At 38.5% G+C, this 21,463-nt stretch overlaps 1 protein-coding gene across 1 annotated transcript in view; it reads right to left on the bottom strand.

Moving 5' to 3' along the window:
* Nucleotides 1-21,463, bottom strand: part of Cyp20a1 (cytochrome P450 family 20 subfamily A member 1) — a 41,478-nt gene that overhangs the window by 12,112 nt on the left and 7,903 nt on the right. The window contains 5 exon segments of the mRNA XM_087896319.1: nucleotides 11,170-11,241; nucleotides 12,126-12,237; nucleotides 14,428-14,548; nucleotides 18,803-18,847; nucleotides 20,019-20,156. Of these exon segments, the coding sequence (XP_087752445.1) occupies nucleotides 11,170-11,241; nucleotides 12,126-12,237; nucleotides 14,428-14,548; nucleotides 18,803-18,847; nucleotides 20,019-20,156 (488 nt within the window).

Below are 21,463 nucleotides of genomic sequence, written 5' to 3'. Positions count from 1 at the left end.
GCTCCTGGTCTGGCTCCATAGTACTAGCACCTAGTCTTAAGTCCACCTTTTGTTTAGAAGTTACTTTTTGTTTCTCTTGTTGTCCTCTATGTGAATCTTGCCCCAGAGTCTTCCAAGGGTACAAAGCCTATGTAAAACGTGGTTGTGAAAAGTTTGGCACACTGTGATATTCCTTAATAGAGAATTTGCATTTAGCATTGTCCCTTAGGAAGTTTCATCAGATGTTTTGGGGATATTTAGACCAATTTGTGAAGGGGTAAACTGGAATCCAATAAAGAAGCCCTGGCCTAAGAGAAAAAGTTGAGTCTGTAGAGATGAATTCACCCTGCAGCTGGAAAGGGCTAAAACCATCGCTGAGAAGCCTCTGTGCTTCTTTCCTGGATGGACACCACACCTGAAATATAACAAGATTGATAAGAGTAAGACTATTTTTGCTTATTATTTAACCTGTCTTCTGTTACTATAGTTAAATATTATACACTGGACCATTTACAAGAGATAATAGACTGTTTAACAGTCATTCTGAGGGCTGTGCAGTCTAAGAGCTTGGCACAGGTTCCTGGTTGCACCACAAATAGCAAGTAACACAGAGAAACCATGCTGTCTTGGGCCTCTCTTATAAATCCACCAGTACCATCCCAGGATCCTATTAGCTTCACTTTGCTATAATAAAATACCTGAGGCAGTTCACTTATGAAAAGAAAAGGGGTTATTTTTGCTCCCATTTCTGGAGACTCTAGTACAAGGTCAAGGGGTTTTATTTCTTAGGTATTTTTCAAGGACAAGCCAACATGGCAGGAGTATATGGCAGAAGAAATCATTTACCTCAAGGAACCAAGAAGCAGAAAAGGAAACTAGGAAGTTCCAGAGAATATCCCCATTTCCAGAGGTTTTTCTTACAGTTTTTACCGCCTTCCAGTGCTGCTATCAGCATACAAACAGCTTTGATCACATGGCTCTTCTGTCCAAACCATTGCCCAGTGCCCCTTATGATGTCATTTGGTCCTAAGTACTTCCCAATGGCATTACCTCCAAAAGCCATTAACTTATGAATGAGGGAATTAAGTTTCTACCACTTAAACTTTTAGAGAACACATTCAATCCATATGTCGGCGATTTTTTGTTAAAGGAATTTTATATAACTTTTTGGAAATAAAGGAACACAGAGAAATCTTCCTATTTTAATGGCAGGGAAAGGTGGATTTAACTAGACTTAAAACACATCAATATAGTTTTCTTCTTCTAGAAATTAAGAATATATTTCTTTCGGATAACTGTTAAATAGGCTTATTTGTGTGAATAAGTGAGTGACTCAGATGACTATTATGGCTCTTATGATGAAATTTCAAGGGAAAAAATCAGAAAACCTTCCAATAGAAAAAAATAAATCTCTGTCCATGATTCAACTACTGAAAGCTAAGAGATTCATTTGCAACATCACTAGAGGTAATATCGAAGACACAGATGGTACCTAGCATAAAGTCAATATTTCACAATCCAGTCTGACTGAAGATTGTTCCACAGATTTAAAAGCTGACCATAAACCTCAAGAAATTGTCAGCATCTTAGTGGAGTATAATGGTACACTACAATCTTCAATCTTACAAGGCAGAGGCAGGAGGATCTCTGGTCAACCTGGTCTACAAAGTGAGTTCTAGAACAGTTAGAGCTACACAGAGTTACCTTGTCTTGAAAAACAAAAACAAAAAAGAAGGAAGAAAGAAAGGAAAAAAGAAGAAATACTCTGTAATATCAAAACTGAGGGTGAAAAATCCCTCTAAATCCTGCTGCTCTCCTTGCTCCTGACAGGTAAACTAGAATCTGAGCGTGAAAACCCGAAGCTCAGAGTGGAGGGAGAGAAGCAATGGTAGCATCTCTCTCTCTTGTTGTAGAATTTGAGAGTTAGAACCCAGAGCTCAGAGTGGAGGGAGAGACATAATGGTAGTATCTCTCTCTTGTTGTAGAATCTGAGAGAGAAAACCTGAAGCTCAGAGTGGAGGGAGAGACACAGGCGTCACCCTATGATATCATCCAAAGAGTACATTTAGATGGTCTCAGGGAAGCTGCATCACCATTTACCAGACTTTCTCAGACCTTTCTCTAAACCGCTTAGATAAGGACAAATAGGAGTATGGAACATACCCATGAATTTCTTTCAATACTAAACTTTATCTTTGAAATCATATCCGTTATGACCACACAGAGAGCGAGATGACATTAATCTTGGCAGGTTCACATGCCACAGAACTGTCTTATTGTTGGATTCACATTTTCCAAAACTATGATTTCCATGGGGCACCACCCATATAGAAACATACCACAGTGCCCAATTCTTGTGTTTAGACTATGTGTTGGGAAAGATGAAAACCTCAAAGAGACAGACATAAAATTTACACACACGTTAAGAAAGGTTGCCATGGCAACTTTGCTGGAAGATTTGTATTTTTAAATCTAAGTAAATTTAGCATTTAAAGCACATTTTCTTCTTCTTCCTCAAAGGTTCTATATCAAAAACATTTTAAAATGTGTTCTCAAATTCCTTTTGAATCTATACTCTGAAAGCTTAACAAAATCTTATGACTGTAACAGCAACCTAGGATTACGCACATATTTTCCAAAGACCTTACATGAGAAATGTCCACAGAGAAAAGGCCTAATACTTTTATTTCATTCCCATAAGTCCTATCTAGGTGGCCGCCTCTACCATTTTGGTATGGTTATGCCATCAAATCCCTGGAAACTCTGAATAAGCTCTCTACTCATTATCTATTAGCTCATAATGACCTTGCCACATAAACAACAAATGGTGAAAATCATAACGGCCTATGCAGCAATGTAATTAAACAATTCATATGTAGGGCTGATAATGCTCTCTAACAATGAAATAAATTTTTAGCCATGCTTCTTCTTACTCTGAAAGCTGTCTAGTTCTCCTAATGAGCACCACTGTGAATTGTCCTCCTTGGTAAGATACTGAATCTGATTCTTTTGTCATACACTAAAAAGGGAACACTGATTTGACTCCTAAGTGTTTTTCTTTCCTTTGAGACAGGGTCTCACTATGTATATAGGCCAGGTTTGCCTTGAACTCACAATCCTCCTGCCTCAGCCGCTCAAGTGCAAGTGCCACCCACCATGACTGACTAGCCAACAGTTTCCCCACAGTACAGCTCATAACTGGATCCTTTGGGTTTTTTTTTTTTGGTTTGTTTATTTGCTTTGTTTTTTTGCCATGTAGTCATCTATAAGTTCCTTCCTGGGCACTTTAGAGATCTGGGTGTCAGAGATGTGCTCTGGACATAGGAGTAGGGTTTACTTTCCAAGACAAAGCACAAGAATAGACAGACATGATAACAATGTCACACCCATGTGTTTTTGTTTTGATTCTATAGACTAAACCTAAGGCATATGTGAGCTAAACTCCATCCCCTAACAGAGTTGTTTTGTTCACTGCTTCACTACTGTAACTTCAGCAGTGCCTTGTTTAAAATGTCACATGACAAATAGTTAGGGTGGGGAGGTCAGGACAGGGTTAGAAGACTCAATAGAGGTAAGGAAAACCAGAAGCTCAAGGTCATCCTGAGCTACACAGTGAGTTGGAAGCCAGCCTGGGATACAAGTGACCCTGTGTCAAAAACAAAATATAACAAAATTTCAACATTTCAGTAAATCCCACTGAAGGTATCAAAATAACCTGAAATGTTGGAGCTCAGACCTTTTATTTGCTATTTGTTTGTTTGCTTATTTGTTCATTATGTATATAGTGTTTTGCCTTCATGTGTTTCTGCAAGCCACAAGAGGGCACCAGATCTCATTATAGATGGTTGTGAGCCACCATGTAGGTGCTGGGAATTTAACTCAGTACCTTTGGTTAATCTCTAAGCCTTCTCTCCATCCCCCTTTTATTTGCTTTTCTAGTCTCATTCTGTAGCATAGGATTGCCTTGAATTTAAGTAGTAATCCTCCTGTTTAAGTCTCCTGAGTATTGGGTCTGCAGGAATGAACCATCACACCCAGCTTGCTTTTGTTTCTGTAAATAAAGAATCATTGCTAAGCAGGCAATACTTACTTAAAAATTACCCTTATTTCAGCATTTCTCGCTGACACCTGGTTTGCACATCAATTGCGTACTGTGCTCTTCTGCCAGTTTCCAATCTATTCACTAACACAAAGAATGTAAACAAAACCCAGTCCACAGAAAATACAGGTGAGAAAGGCCCGATTTAACAATTTGACAACTCTAGAAACCATACAATAGTAACCAAGAATAGATCTCACTTAAAGTTTTAGAATATATTTCATAATTTAAGTGTGTGTGTGTGTGTATGTGTGTGTGGTGTTAGAAATAAATGCTACAGTGCTCATGAGCATGTTGGTGAAGAGGCTGTGCCTCCTTGCTGTGGAAGGACACATTTTTGAGGTGAAGTATGAACTGGTCACATCATCAAGGGAAGAAGCGTGGGTCACTGTCTCCAAAAAAATCCTAGACATTTATACATTTTAAGTCTTTGTTAAGTAGATGAAGGTAAAATGTGTACGCAAATCTGGTCCAGAAGTGAGTCGACTAGTTACTAAAGATTAAGAATCATGTCTGCAAGGTTCTTGGAGCCCAGAAAGAGGCCCTGATCCTGTGTTGAGGAAATCCGCAGTGGTGAGTGAGTGGCATCCCAGCTGGCCAATCACGGGGAATGGAATCAAGGCACACTCCAATTCCCTAAACTTTTCTGGCCATTGAGTGGGGTGTTCTCCTGGCTACTGGCTTTCTTTACCCCATCCCATTTTGCCCCCAAGCACTCCTTTTCATCTGCAGGGTCCTTGGATCCCCCAACTCAGCCTGCTTCAGGGCTGAGGGCACTAGAGAGCCAGCGATGAGTGGTCCTGATTCTGGGGATTCTTTGTACCATACCACCCTGCCTTCCAAGCCCGCCTTTTTTTCTGCAAGGTCCTTGGAGCCCAGTAAGAGGCCCTGCTCCCACACTGAGGAGGTCTAGAGTGATCCCCCAGCACAGCCTGCTTCAGGACAGAGGGGATCTGAGAGCCAGCCCCAGTGCTGAGGGGTCCTAAGAGAAGGCAGACCAAGAGAATCCCCCAAGTACACAGTCAGTCACAGCAAAGATTGGACCAAGACACCAAGATTTTCCTGGCTGCATTTGAAGGAAAAGATGGGCAGGCACCAATGCAAGAATTCCTCCAACAACCTGAAAATTAACAGGACAACACCAGAAATCCAGTGAACAAGTAACAGGAAGACTTGAACATCCTAATCCAGAAGAAGTAGAAGAAATCAACTTTAAATGTAACATTATGAAAATGATGGAGACCCTTAAATAAGATGTGAAAAACTCCCTTAAAGAAATGGAAGAGAAGACAAACAAAAGGTTAGAAGAAATTAATGAATCACTCAAAGATACCCAAGAAAACCAAGAAAAAGCAATCAAACAGGTAAAGGAAATAGGTCAAGACTTGACGACCGAAATGGAGACAATTAAGAAAACACAAACTGATGGATGGCTGGATATGGAAAATCTGGGTAAATGAACAGGAACTACAGAGACATATATAACCAACAGAATAAAAGAGATAGAAGAAAGAATCTCAGGTGCTGAAGATACTATAGAGGAAACAAACTCATTGATCAAAGAAAACAGCAAATCCAACAAATTCGTAGCACAACACATCCAGGAAATCTGGGACACAATTAAAAGATCAAACCTAGGAATAACAGGGGTAGAAGAAGGAGAAGAATTAAAGCCCAAAGGCCCAGAAAATATATTCAACAAAATTATAGAAGAAAACTTTCCCAACCTAAAGAAGGATATTCCTATGAAGGTACAAGAAGCTTAAAGAACACCAAATAGACTGGATAAAAAAAAATCCCCTCACCATATAATAATCAAAACATAAAACATACAGAATAAAGAAAGACTATTAGGAGCTGCAAAGAAAAAAGGTCAAGTAATATATAAAGGTAAACCTATCACACTTACACCTGACTTCTTTATGGAAAACATGAAAGCCAGAAGGTCTTGGATAGGTGTGCTAAGAGACCGTGGATGCAAGCCCAGACTACTATACCCAGCAAAGCTTTCTTTCACCATCGATGGAGAAACAAGATATTCCAGAACAAAAACAGATTTAAACAATACATAGTCACAATCCCAGCCTTACAGAAAGTACTAGAAGGAAAAACACAACCCAAGGAAGCCAACACCCATAAAAACACAGACATCTGACAACCCTCCAACAGCAAAACTCAAAGAAGGAAAACACACAAACACTACCAATAAAAAATTAACTAGAGTTACTAACCACTGGTCATTAATATCACTTAATATCAATGGACTCAATTCACCGATAAAAAGGCACAGGTTAAGAGAAAGGATATGAAAACAGGATCTAATATTCTGCTGTTTACAAGAAACATATTTCAATCTCAAAGACAGACACTACCTCAGAGTAAAGGGTTGGGAAAAGATTTTCCAATCAAAAGGACCTAAGGAGCAAGCGGGTGTGGCTATACTAATATCTACAAAATTAATTTCGAACTAAAATCAATCAGAAAAGATGGAGAGGGACATTTTATACTCATAACAAGAATGAAGTCTCAATCCAGAATATCTATGCCCCTAACATAAAAGCACCCACATATGTAAAAGAAACATTACTGGAACTCAAATCACACACACTAATAGCAGGAAATTTCAACACTCCTCTCTCACCAATGGGAAGGTCAACCAGACAGAAACTTAACAGAGAAATAAGAGAACTAACAGATGTAATGGATCAAATGGACTTAACAAATACCTATAGAACATTCCACCCAAACAGAAAAGAATATACCTTCTTCTCAGAATCTCATGGAACCTTCTCAAAAATTGATCACATATTTGGTAAGAAAGCAAACTTCCACAGATCCAGAAAAATTGTAGTAACCACCTGTGTCTTATCAGATCATCATGGAGTAAAGTTAGAATTTAATAAAAATTCTACTCCCAGAAAGTCTACAAACTCATGGAAACTGAACAGTCAACTACTGAACCACCCATGGGTCAAGGAAGAAATAAAGAAAGAAATTAAAACCTTCCTTGAATTCAATGAAAATGAAGACACAACATACCCAAACCTATGGGACATTTTAAAAGCAGTGCTAAGAGGAAAGTTCATAGCACTAAGTGCCAACATAAAGAAAACAAAGAAAGCTCACATTATAGACTTAATAGCATGCCTGAAAGATCCAGAAAAAAAAAAGCAGACTCACACAGGCGGTGCAGAAGACTGAAAATAATCAAACTGAGGGTTAGAATCAACAAAATAGAAACACAGAAAACAATAAAAGAATCAATGGAACAAAGAGCTGGTTCTTGGAGAAAAATCAACAAGATTGACAAACCCCTATCCAAACTAATCAAAAGGCAGAGAGAGAACATTCAAATTAACAAGATCAGAAATGAAAAGGGGGACATAACAACAGACACTGAGAAAATTCAGAGAATCATTAGATCTTACTGCAAAAGCCTGTATGCCACAAAATTGAAAATTGCAAAAGAAATGAACACTTTTTTAGATAAATACCATATACCAAAATTAAATCAAGCCCAGGTGAACAATTTAAATAGACCTATAAGTCGTGAGAAAATAGAAGCTGTCATTAAAAACAGCCCAGGACCTGATGGTTTTATGCAGAATTCTACCAGAACTTCCAAGAAGAGCTAATACCTATACTCCTTAATGTGTTTCACAAAATAGAAACAGAAGAGTCATTGCAAAACTCTTTTTATGAAGCTACAGTTGTCCTGATATCAAAACCACACAAAGACTCAACCAAGAAAGAGAATTACAGACCAATCTCACTCATGAACATCGATGCAAAAATTCTCAATAAAATACTGGCAAACCGAATACAAGAACACATCAAAAAACTGTCCATTTTGATCAAGTAAGCTTTAAGAAAGAAAAAACCATATGATCATTTCATTAGATGTTTAAAAAGCATTTGACAAAATTCAACACCCCTTTATGATAAAGATCTTGGAGAGAATAGGGATAAAAGGATTATACCTAAATATAATAAAAGCTATATACATCAGGCTGACAGTTAACATCAAATTAAATGGAGAGAAACTCAAAGCCATTCCACTAAAATCAGGAACAAGACAAGGCTGTCCACTCTCTCCATATCTTTTCAATATAGTGCTTGAAGTTCTAGCAATAGCAATAAGCCAACATAAGAAGAACAAAGGGACTCGAATTGGAAAGAAAGAAGCCAAACTTTTGTTATTTTGCAGATGATATGATAGTGTACATAAGTGACCCCAAAAAACTCTACTAAAAAGTTCCTACAGCGATAAATACCTTCAGTGATGTGGCAGGATACAAGATCAACTCAAAAAAATCAGTAGCCCTTCTATACACAAAGGATAATTAAGCAGAGAGGGAAATCAGAGAATCATCACCTTTCACGATAGCCACAAATAGCATAAAGTATCTTGGGGTAATTCTAACCAAGGAAGTGAAAGATTGATTTGACAAGAATTTTAAGTCTTTGAAGAAAGAAATTGAAGAGGATACCAGAAAATGGAAGGATAGGAAGGATCAAAATAATAAAAATGGCAACTCTGTCAAAGGCAATCTTAGATTCAGTGCAAACCCCATCAAATCCCCAACAAAATTCCTCAAAGAACTTGAGAGAACAATAATCCACTTTATATGGAAAAACTAAAAACCCAGGATAACCAAAACCGTCTTATACAATAAAGGAACTTCTGGAGGCATTACCATCCCTGACTTCAAACTCTATTACAGAGCTACAGTAATGAAAACAGCTTGGTACTGGCATGAAAACAGAGACATTGACCAATGGAATAGAATCGAAAACCTGGATATTAATCCACAAACCTATGAACACCTGATTTTTGACAAAGGAGCTAAAATTATACAACGGAAGAAGGAAAGCATCTTTAACAAATGGTGCTGGCATAACTGGTTTTCAACATGTAGAAGAATTAAAATAGATCCATATCTATCACTATGCACAAAACTCAAGTCCAAATGGATTAAAGACCTCAATATCAATCTGAACACACTGAACCTGATAGAAGAGAAAGTGGGAAGTATCCTGCAATACGTGGGCAGAGGAGACCACTTCCTACCTATAACCCCAGTAGCACAGACAATAAGAGAACAGTGAATAAACGGGATGTCTTGAAACTGAGAAGCTTCTGTAAAGCAAAGGACACTGTCATTAAGACAAAAAGGCAACCTACTCAATGAGAGAAGATCTTCACCAACCCTACATCGACATTTGGTCTGATCTCCAAAATATATAAAGAACTCAAGAAACTAGACATTTGTAACACCCAATTCTGTGTTACCCTCTCGGTACAGTTCGCATGCAACTGTACCTTATGCGAGTTTGGGCAAAGGCCTGGAGATTGAAAGAAAGACACAAGAGACCATGGTCATTCAAAAGAGAACAGCCCACTGCCACTTTATTCAGCTTTTTGCAAAACTAATATACTTAGGCCCCAGTAAAGGAATTCCTTCCTAGGCAGGGGGGAACCTGGCTCCCTATAGGAATTCCTCCTGGGCAGGTGGGAAATTACCATACCAAAGAAGAAACAATGCCCTACAGCTAAATCACCAGGCTATGGCAGAGTGAGCACAGGTTCTAGCAGGAAGCTTTAGCTGGCTGACCAAAACTGTCCTCGAGAAGCACCCCAGGGAGCAAGGGTAGACTGGGCCCTACAGACATTAAAATTTCAAATAACCCAATTTAAAAATGGGGTTCTGAACTGAACAGAGAATTCTCAACAGAAGAATTTCAAATGTCCAAAAGTTACTTAAGGACATGTTCAACTTACTTAGCAATCAGGGAAATGCAAATCAAAACAACTTTGAGATACCATCTTTCACCTGTCAGAATGGCTAAAATCAAAAACACCAATGATAGCCTATGCTGGAGAGGATGTGGAGTAAGGGGAACACTCATCCATTGCTAGTGGGAATGCAGACTTGTGCAACCACTTTGGAAGTCAGTGTGGTGGTTTCTCAGAAAATTGGGAGTCAACCTACCTCAGGATCCAGCAATACCACTCTTGGGAATATAGCCAAGAGATGCCCAATCAACTACAAAAGCATTTGTTCAACTATGTTCATATTTATAATAGCCAGAACATGGAAACAATTAAAATTATGCATTTGAGCTTGAAATTCTATTTATGAATTATACTGTATTTACTATAAGTGAAAGATAGTAAGAGATTACAAAAGGCCTTTTTATTCTAGAATTTCCCTGTCAAATGCTACTGAAGAAGTAGAAACATTAAAAAAAAAGCATGTACAAATGTTTTTAAAGGATCTACACTGCATTGGAGAAGAGGAACACTGAACACACGTAGTGGGCATGGTGAAGAGCACCTGCCTTCCATGTACACAGGTTGCTTGTTCTTCCTGGCCACCTGGTTAGCTTAGACGAGAAATAATCACATAGAAACTGTGTTATTTAAATCACTGCTTAGCCCATTAGCTCTAGCTTCTTAATGGCTAACTCTTACATATTAAATTAACCCATCTCTATTAATCTGTGTATTGCCATGTGGCTGTGGCTTACCAGCTAAAGTCCCCAGCATCTGTCTCAGATAGCAGATCCATGGCTTCTCTCTGACACTGCCCTTATTTCTCCCAGCATTCAGTCTAGCTTTCCCTGTCTACCTAAGTTCTGCTTGCTATAGGTCCAAAGCGGTTTCTTTATTCATTAATGGTAATCACAGCACACAGAGGGGACTTGCACATCATCACATGTCACATTGAACATTTAGGAGACAGACAGGATCACAAGTTCCAGGTCAGTATGATCTATCAAGTTAGACCTTGCCTTAGGAAGGAAGAAGGAAGGAAGGAAGGAAGGGAGGGAGGGAGGGAGGGAGGGAGGGAGGGAGGAAGGAAGGAAGGAAAGAAGGAAGGAAGGAAGGAAAGAAGGAAGGAAGGAAGGAGAGAGGAGGAAAAAGGGCAGATGAAATAATGAAGGAGAAGCAGTGAAGAGCAGACAGAAGGGGAGTGACTTCCATTGTCATGTACACTACCACATACTGAACGTCTTCTTTAAAGCATTAGAAAGGAATGCAACTATACTACACATAAAAACCAGCAATCAAAAAGACATGGCACTACTTCATACTTGTGTGGTGATGGCCAAGTGCTGGTGTCCTGAAGAACCACACCAAGGGTATAAAGGATGAGGGTCTAGAAAACAAAGGCCCACAAATGCAACACCCATAAGTCACCAAAAAGCTCTTCTACTCTAGACAGTGAAAATGAAAAGTGACAAAATCATCACCAGCCATTATCTTGATGATCAGGCTGCCTAAGCATGCCACAGTATTTGAATGCTGTACAGGAAAAATCAGACTTGACGATGTGAAAATTTAAAACCTGCATATGACTAAACCCTGAAAACTTCTGTGAGCATCAGTGGGAAAGGATCATAAACAGGAAGGAGTCCACTTCTAACTGACAGCTGAGGCCCAAGCAGACAGCTCACTAGGAAGAAGTGCCGGGGTGAAAAGAGAACTGGGAACTGTTGATACACATATGAAAAGCTGTTCCATCTTTCTAATTATCAGAGAGAAGCAAGTGAAACAATGAGATGATCTGATTCACAGAATGTACAGAAGATTCATAAACCCAGAGAAGCTCTGAACTAGAGGGTTGCTGTAGACAGCTACCACAAAATGAACTCAATGGTACTTTTGGAGACTTTTGTCTCAAAATACTTTGATTTGGCATTTTTTTAAAAAACTTATTTGTCTTTTGCTTGTATATTATGATTTCTAATTTTGTGTTTTTATTGTTTTATGTATGTGTATCTGTGTTGTGAATGTGTTTCTCATACTTTGTTTGTATATTTTGTTTATTCTTATTTGTTTCTTTATTTTCCTGTTTGCTTTCTAAAGTGAGAAAGAAGGCCGTGGAAGTTGAAAGGATGAGGAAGATCTGGGAGAAGATGAGGGAAGGGAAACTGATCAGAATATACCATATGAAAACATTTTTTTCAATTAAAAGAAATAAAAAACACATATTAAAGTAGCTAAACATAAGCTAAGTTAAATATATCAAACATTTCCTACCTCCTTAGAAATAACAAATGGGCTGACTTCTCCTTCAATGTCTTGATGCTGGTCAGAAACTGGGGTTAGTTTGGCAGTCTGAACAGTTTCACAAAGCACTGATTGGCAATATATGTGTTTATAAAAATTAAACAGATGTGTTGAAGTCAATAAACATGACAACCATAGGCAGAACAGTGGTCATAAACCACATGAATGGGCTGGAGAGATAGTTCAGAGGTTATGAACACTTGTGGCTCCTTCAGAGGTCCCAGCACCCACATGGTAACTCAGAACAGTTTGCGACTCCAGTTCCAGCGACCTGGGAAACTTTCTTTTTCTTTTTGGGGATGTTTGTGTTAAGACAGAACCCTGTGAAATAGTGTGATGCCCAGAGACTGTGGAACAGTCTGAGACTGCTTCCAGGTATATGTCTATCTTTTAAAGTGACCCAAGTGACTATAGTGTGCAACCACTGGCCCCAGAAGCAATATGGAGACCAGGATGGAGAGGAGTCAATGGCAAGGCCTCCTATCGAACTAATATTGCCTTTTGTAGATTGTCATACTAGTCAAACAGTGTGGTAGGCAGTCCTTCACACTTGTTTCTTTCACTTAACATAGAAGTAGCTGTATATATTGACATTGTTTTTTCTATTAATTAGCAGCCTCCCATAGTATGGCAAAATCAAAATTTGCTACTTTATCTACCAGCTGGTAAACATCTGGACTGCTTCCAGCTCTTATGTGTTTTGAATATACAATTACCAACATTTGCACACCGGTCTTTGTATAGGCCTGCTTTCATTTCTCTTAAGTAACTACAAGGAATGCCGAGGAGTTTTTCATACAGAGGCTGAGTGTCTGCTTAACACTATAAATCTCTACCATAGCATTTTCCAGTGTGCCTGTACTATTTTGTATTCTTATAAACGAAGTATAAAATGTCCACCTGCTTGACTTCATTGGAACTATATACAGGCTAATTAAAAGGTTCTCTTGAACTACTTTATTTTTCAATATGGTACAACAATTGCATAGTCTTATTTTAAAATGTATTATTATTATGTGTGTATAGGTATTTTGCTAGCATGTATGTCTGTGCACCATATTAGCATGTACTGTTCATGGAAGTCAGAAGAGGGCATTGGATCCCTGGGAACTGGAATTGCAGATGGCTGTGACTGAACCACTATGTGGGTTCTGGAAATTGAACCCAGGTCCTCTAGAAGAGAAGTCAGTACTCTTAACTGCTCTTAACTCTAGAGAGATGGGCCATCTCTCTAACCCCCAGAACTACTTTTTTGATTTTAGACATGAGATTAAATTTAATCTGTTAAAATTAATCTGTTAAAATCTGTATGTACATGGGTGTCGTATACATAATTGTGATCACAGCACCCAGGAGACTGAGGTAGGAGGATTACAAGTTTCTGGCCCCTATACAGAAAGACTTTGCATCACAAAGCAGAAACGGGCTGTCAACAACAGTTAAGAGTGCTTGTGACTTAATCGTGAGAACTGAATTAGGACCCAGTACCCATCCATGTTGGGTGTCTCACAATTAACTCCAACTCCAGTTCCAAGGGATCCAACTCCCTCTTCTTGTCTCTACAGGCACCCATACACACATGTATACAAATACTTTTATACACATAAACACTTAAAATTTTGTTGTTGTTATTTTTCTGCAAGACAGTGTTTCCTTATTATAGCTCTGGCTGTCTTGGAACTCACTGTGTCAGTGGGGCTGGCCTTGAACTCACAGAGATCCACCTGCCTTTTCCTCTCAAATACTGAGATTAAATGTGTATACTACATTTATCCATCTACTGTGGGAAAATGGTTTTGTACACTGTAAAGATTTGTCATTAGTATTAGGTTAATAAAATGCTGATTGGCCAGTAGCCAGGCAGAAATTATAGACAGGGCAACCAGACAAGAAGAATTCTGGGAAGAGAAAAGTTAGTCAGTCACCAGCCAGACACAGAGGAAGTAAGATGAGAATGCCTTACTGAGAAAAGGTACCAAGCTACATGGCTAAACATAGACAGCCTGAGCTAACAGGCCAAACAGTTTATAATTAATACTAGTCTCTGCATGTTTCTTTGGAACTGAATGGCTGCAGGACCAGGTGGAACATAAATTTCTGTCTCCACCTGTCTAAATAAGTTTTAAATAAACAGAAACAAATCAAAATTAAAATCTATGTAAATATTTTAAGAACAATATATATATTTCCTACATATTATCATAAGTTTTAAGTTAATAACCACCTGATAATTGTCTTTTTAATGATTTTTTTCCTTTCATTGTATTCTTACCTTAGCTGCTCAATTTTCTCTGAAGTAAGAGGACCCTTCCCAAAAACTTGGTCTATCTCCTTATAGAGCTTCTTCTGAACATCCCCAGAAGTTGTCAGAAAATAGATTGCCCAGGTACACACTATGTAAAAGTTATATTAGTATAAATGAAAGTAGCTTCTGAGTAATTTTTGGTATAAAATAAGAAAAAAAGCCAATGGTTTAGTTTGTAAATTTTCTTTCTTCCTATTTTTCCTGGTAGATGTACATAAATATTACCAAAAATAAAAACATAATTCTCCACAGGATTTGAGTTTCTTTGACTGGAGCATGAACACATAGAAGACGAGAAAGCGTGTGCACTATCACGGCATCAACCTCCTGAAGTCTGGCACGTAACTCAGATATTTGCATCCCCCTACCTGAGGTCAGTGAGAATAAACACCTGAGAGAGGACTGAATGTTAGAGATTATGATGGATGTCTGTTTCAATCTCATGAAATAAAGACCTGACTTAATCATCCTGTTGATTCAGAAGCACTAATGAAATGATTCCTACAAATCAAATTAGTGGGAGATTTGCTCATCTGACTTTTTTTTTTAGACTTTTAATAATTATTGCTCAGGCTATTGGCTCTGCTAAAACATCTGAAAGTTTATTGATTTTGCAACCTAACATCCAGAGATTCAGATTCTATAGGTTGGGAGTAAGGTCCACCCACCTGTACTATTTTAAAAACATTAATCATATTTATCTACTGTGTGTGCATATTTATGTATGTACACATGTGTGCATATGTAAGAGTTAACATGTCTGTGGGGTTCAGAACTTGTAGGAGTTGTTTTCTCCTTCCACCATGTGGCTTCCTGGTTCTAAATTCAGGTCATCAGATTGGTGACTGACACCTTTGCCTTCTGAGCCATCCCCCTGGCCCTCATCTGAACTTTTAATATGCATTCTGACAGACACTGGCTCATGGCTCATTTTTGGTTTCTTAAGGTTTATGGATTATTTTCTGTTTTATTGATTTTATTTAACTCTACATTTTTCTCTGCTCCTTTCCCTGCCTCTCCCTTCCCCTTCAACCTTCTCCCAAGGTCCCCATGATCCCAATTTGCTCAGGAGATCTTGTCTTTTTTTACTTCCCATGTAGATTAGATCCATGTATGTCTCTCTTAGAGTCCTCTTTGTTGTTTAGGTTCTTGGGGATTGTGATTTGTGGGTTGGTTTTCTTTGCTTTATGTTTAAAAACCACTTATGAATGAGTACATGTGATAACTGTCTTTCTGTGTCTGGGTTACCTCACTCAAAATAATGTTTTCTAGCTCCATCCATTTTCCTGCAAATTTCAAAATGTCATTATTTTTCTCTGCTGTGTAGTATTCCATTTTGTAAATGTTCCATATTTTCCTTATCCATTCTTTGGTCAAGAAGCCTTTAGGTTGTTTCCAGGTTCTGGCTATGCCAAACAAAGCTGTTATGAACAAGGTTGAGCACATGTCCTCATGGCATGATTGAACATCCTTTGGATATATACCCAAAGTAGTATTGCTGGATCTTGAGGAAGGTTGTTTCCTAATTTTCTGAGAAATCACCAAACTAACATCCAAAGGGGTTGTACCAGCTTGCATTCCCACCAGCAATGCAGAAGTGTTCCCTTTTCCCCACAACCTCTCCAGCATAAGTTGTCTTCAGTGTTTTTGATCTTGGTTATTCTTACAGGTGTAAGATGGAATCTCAGAGTTGTTTTGATTTGCATTTCTCTGATGACTAAGGACGTTGAACATTTCCTTAAGTGTCTTACAACCATTTTAGATTCCTCTGTTGAGAGTTCTCTGTTTAGATCTGTACTCCATTTTATTAATTGGATTATGTGTTCTTTTGATGACCAATTTCTTGAGTTCTTTGTATATTTTGGAGATCAGACTTCTGTCTGATGTGGGGTTAGTGAAGATCATTTTCCATTCATTTTCACATGGTTAATCAAACCCCGAGGATGTCTTAAGCAGCAGTACCAAGAATAGTACCCTTCTCTGTTTCCCATGCCCTGTAATGTGTATGGAGTACTGTTTACCTCTCTTTATCAATTTTCTTTTTTTCCAGACTTAGGACTGACTCAAAATTAAATTCTCATTATTCCTATTATTATTATTACTTCTGTTGTTGCTACTGCTACTATTGCAGTGTGGTGGATCAAAGCAATGCCTTGTGTGTGCAAGACAAGTGTTGTAATACTGAACTACACTCACAAAACCCAAAGTTAACTTTTTAAAAATGTATGCCTGATTCATTTATTGCCTCTAAAAATCAATAGCCACCTGCTAACTCAATTATTCAAGAGTAACTGGCTGGCTATGTCCTTAACTTCCCCTACACTTCCTGGCTGTCCTGGAACTTTTCTGTAGACCAGGCTGGCCTCAAACTCCCAGAGATCTGCCTGCCTTTGCTTCTTGAATGCAGGGACTTGTAGAAGGAGCAGCAGGCCACTTCCCACCGCTCGCCCAGCTAGCTTTACTGGCTATAATTACACGGAAACTGTATTCTTTTAAATATTGCCTGGCCCATTATCTCTAGAGAGTTAGTTACTGGCTAACTCTCACATCTTGATTAACCCATTTCTAATAATCTGTGTAGCACCACGAGGTGGTGGCTTACCGGGAAAGATTCAGCATGTCTGACCTGGTGGCTGGCTCCATGGCATCTGCCTCATTGCCCTCTTCCCAGCATTCTGTTCTGTTTACTCCGCCTACCTAATTTTCTGTCCTATCAAAGGGCCAAGGCAGTCTCTTTATTAACCAATGAAAATAACACATAGACAGAAGGTCCACCTACATCAGGGACTAAAGGAATGTGTTGCCACTTTATATAGCTTGGCCCACTATGGCTTTTGGGTGAACCACAACATTTTATTTCACAAAAGATATGTAAACATATGCAATTTACAATATGTATTAAAATATTCAGTACAAGTTTACAATATATATCTATATACTGCTAGCAAGAATTTGCATACAGTAGTCATCCATATGTCCTGCTTGACTTCATCATCAATTAAAACTAGTAAAGCATTATAAATACATCTTTTAAAAACTCACAACATATATGCAAAGAAATAAATAGCAATGTTCTTTATAAACTCTCCCTAAAAACTGAAAATGAGATTCAACTCTTAATTCTGTCTTTGAGATAACCAATTTGTGGTGGCCACAGAATAATAAACTATGTTTTGTTTTGTTTCTGTTTCTGAGACTGAGTCTGTGTGGCCCTGGAATTTACAAATATGCCACTATGCCCAGGTTAACTCCATTTTAAAAAAAGCTTTAGCAAAGGTAAATTTTAATATAATATAGATTTAAAGCAGATAAGCATTAAAAGAAGCCTGATGGGCTGTGAGACGACTCGAGGTGGTTTACTCACTGCAAACCGAACAACGTGGGTCCAACCCTGGGACCTAGGTCAGGTGAACTCACACTGCGTGCTCAAACAATGGCATGTGCCCACTGCCACCACGACAGATAAATATATGTAAGAAAATACTTAAATAATAAAATTTCCATAATACTTTTTAAAATAATTGATATCCTTGACACATCTGCATAAAGTTCATTTAGTCTATAGCATCTAGACACATCTACATGTTGACAAAGAGAAATGTGTGGATGTTTACATCAGCAGCCTTTATCATTTTAAAAATTCGTCCTTGAAATGAATATAAGTGAAGTCCTTCAAGGGAACATAAATTTTTTACATTTTAAACTGACACCTGAATACTTCCTGGAAGCATTTTATATTATGCCTTTTTATGTTTATAAACATTTTTATAATACTGTATCAATATAAACCTACAAACCAGTGAAGGTCACACATCTTAGAATTATAAATAGAAATTATCTTCAATTCCAAGAAGAGAGTCCTTTCAAAGCACCATCACTGTAGACTCTGCACTCTTTCTGAGTCCTTATTAACAGCAGAGCAGCCTACAGTTAATGAAAAGCAGCCACAGAGGGTTGTGACTCAGTAGGGGACTGTCTATCTAGTGTGGACAAGGAAGAACTTGGGCTCAACCTGTAGCACCAGAGGGAAGGGAACAGGAAAAGAAATGGAGAAGCTCTCACTCAGCAGGAAAGGTATCGACAGCATTTCATTTCACAGGTGCTAACTAGAATTCACAGCCCCTAAAATGTGCCAAGCAATTCATGGCAGTTTTCAAAGGTGAAATTGAACACGTGTGTGTGGTGGGGGGAGGCACCCATGTGAAGTAAGCTTTTTAAACAAGATCAAAGTAGCAAGGAAGGGAAACTTCAGAGGGCTCTTGCAGTGTGTCTCTCTTTAGAAGAGTTTTTTGCCAGTGTATGCTCTGTAACCCATCTGAGAGAGAAGTCAACTTATACTTACACTTTGCAGTTATTATGCAACCAGCCAGATAAAATATCATACTGTCTTCTAGGATTTACAAGTCAAAACTAAGTTTAGAAAGTATGAAATATAAGGTGGTCTTTACTAGGTCCTACTAAAACAACATAGAGTATAAAATTAAGCTCAACAAAAAGTGTGTGAGGAATATATTATTTCTTTATTAGGTCTTCAAAAAAAATCCCTGTAATGTGAGAACCAATATAAATAACGGGCTGTGGGCTGGAGAGAGTACTGAGCAGTTAAGAGGACTTAGGTTTTGTTTCCAGCAAACACCAAACACAATGGGTGACTCCCAACCACCTGTAACTTCAGTTTCAGTGAATCTGACACCATCTTCTGGCCTCTGAGGGATCCTGGACACACAGGGTACATAACCTCACCCAGTCTCACATATTACATGTTAAAGAACCAATAAAAATCTCTAACTACTGGACTGCCTATTTTTTTACCTTATTTTTATCATTTTTAGCTAAATTTGTTCCTTGCTATCAGACTATGCAATGTATTCTGTTTACTCACACCCCGCACCCTCCCCTATCAACCCTCTTATGGGTGGATCCTACCTTGTATTGTTTTTTGTTTTTTAAAATGGGGTCTTATTATATAGGCTGGCCTAGAACTCAGAAGTGACCTGCCTTTGCCTGCTAAGCGCTCCCACTCCAGGATGTACAGCCTTTTTGATCAATAGACATTTATTTCTTAGTAATCTTACTGGCTCACTACAGGCAAACCTTTTCAGTCCAATTTTTATGGCATGGCCTGGTGCAACAACATTGTCTTGGGCATAGGGAAGAAGTGTCTGCTATTGTCCTCAGAACTGATCAATTTCCGCACAAACTCACATCCAGAACTTCCTTCTGCCTATCAGAGATTGTTTATGCCATGTTAGGACATCCTATAGGATGCTACTGTTGACTCTTGCCTGACAACACCAAAAACAGAGCATTATGCTGTAAACAAACAAGCACTGAATGTGGCCATTCGGGCAGGAAGGCTGTCCATCGAGGCTCACACACACACTTCTTCTCTGTCTACAGATCATTTGGGCTTGATGTTTGCTTAGCCTAAGTTAAATGCTTGATAGTGGCTTTAGATGGTGAACTAGTGGGGTATTGACGACTTATGATAAACAAAAGAGACATCCAACATCTTGGAGGTCATTTGGACTGAAAGAAAAGCTCTATGCATATGTAACCTTCTCATAACACTTTCATCACCTGTGGCTCATTAAGGTTTCCTTGTATTAAGGAGTCAATGAAGATAGGTTGACTGAAGCTCCTTCCTTTTCGTTTCTGTATAATTTCCTTTAAAATAGATTCCAACTGCATGAGGGCTTAAAATAGAAAATTTGAAAAAAAATTAAGAATATAAGTATTGGTGGAGATTAAACTTCCTAAAAGATATTCTGTTCAGGCTGGGCAGTGGAATTAAATGCCTTTAATTCCAGCACTTGGGAGGTAGAGGCAGGCAGATCTCTTTATGAGTTCGAGGCTAGCCTGGTCTACAGAGCGAGTTCCAAGACAGTCAGGGAAAAACAGAAAAACCATGTCTCGAAAAAAAAAAATCTGTTCAAAGTTACCATGTGTGGAACAAAACCTATGAAGTCAGTAACCAATAGTTTTAAAAGCAAATTTGTATCTAAATTCATATATATTTTTCTTCCTTTCTTGTTAAATTTCAGTTACATATTAAAAAGTACATAAAATACCTACATGCAATTCAAGAAGTAATTGACTTTAAAGAAACATATAAATTATTATCATCCAGGTGAAAACGTAAAACAATTCTAACACCACACAGGCTTCCAAACACACAAGTTTCTCCATTAATCCTTCCTTCTAAATTTTCTTAACTCCATTGCTTCTCTCAAGCAAGTTTCACTCACTGAGAATTAGAGACAGATAGGACAGAATCAGAAAGATAAATTCCGAAACCTAAAGGACACAAATAACTGATAAACAATGACCACTAAAGCTATCTACAATTTGCTTTATTCCTCATCTTAGCTGACTGACTGGTGACATCAGAAATCACTGCAGGGAGCACTGCTTCCAATGGCTCCCAAGACCACACTCCATGAACTCTCCTGCTGTCCATCTCATCTCAGCTCCCTCTGGCTCTTGAATGTTTATTTCTCTTTTTTTACTTTTTTCTTTTTTGGTTTGTCTGTTTGTTGATAGGGCCTCATTATTTGGCCTGGGCTATTCTGGAACTCACTATGAAAGGGCTTTTTAAAATAAATATATATATATATATATATATATATATATATATATATATATATATATATATTAAAATTTTCCACCTCCTCCCCACTTCCCTTTTCCCTCTCTCTCCTCACCCCCCCTCTAGTCCTAAAAGCAGTCAGGGTTCCCTACCCTGTGGGAAGTCCAAGGTCCTGCCCCCCTTTATTCAGGTCTATAAAGGTTAACATCCAAACAAACCAGGCTCCCACAAAGTCAGTCCATGCAGTAGAATCAAAACCCAGTGCCATTGTCCTTGGCTTCTCAGTCAGCCTTCATTGCCAGCCACATTCAGAGGGTCCAGATTGATCACATGCTCAATCACTCCCAGTCCAGCTGGCCTTGGTGATCTCCCATTAGATCAATACCACCGTCTCAGTGGGTGGACGCACCCCTC

The sequence above is a fragment of the Myodes glareolus genome, chromosome 1, assembly GCF_982192425.1.
Source record: "Myodes glareolus chromosome 1, mMyoGla1.1, whole genome shotgun sequence".
Classification (NCBI taxonomy): domain Eukaryota; kingdom Metazoa; phylum Chordata; class Mammalia; order Rodentia; family Cricetidae; genus Myodes; species Myodes glareolus.
This window is presented reverse-complemented; position numbering and strand designations above follow the sequence as displayed.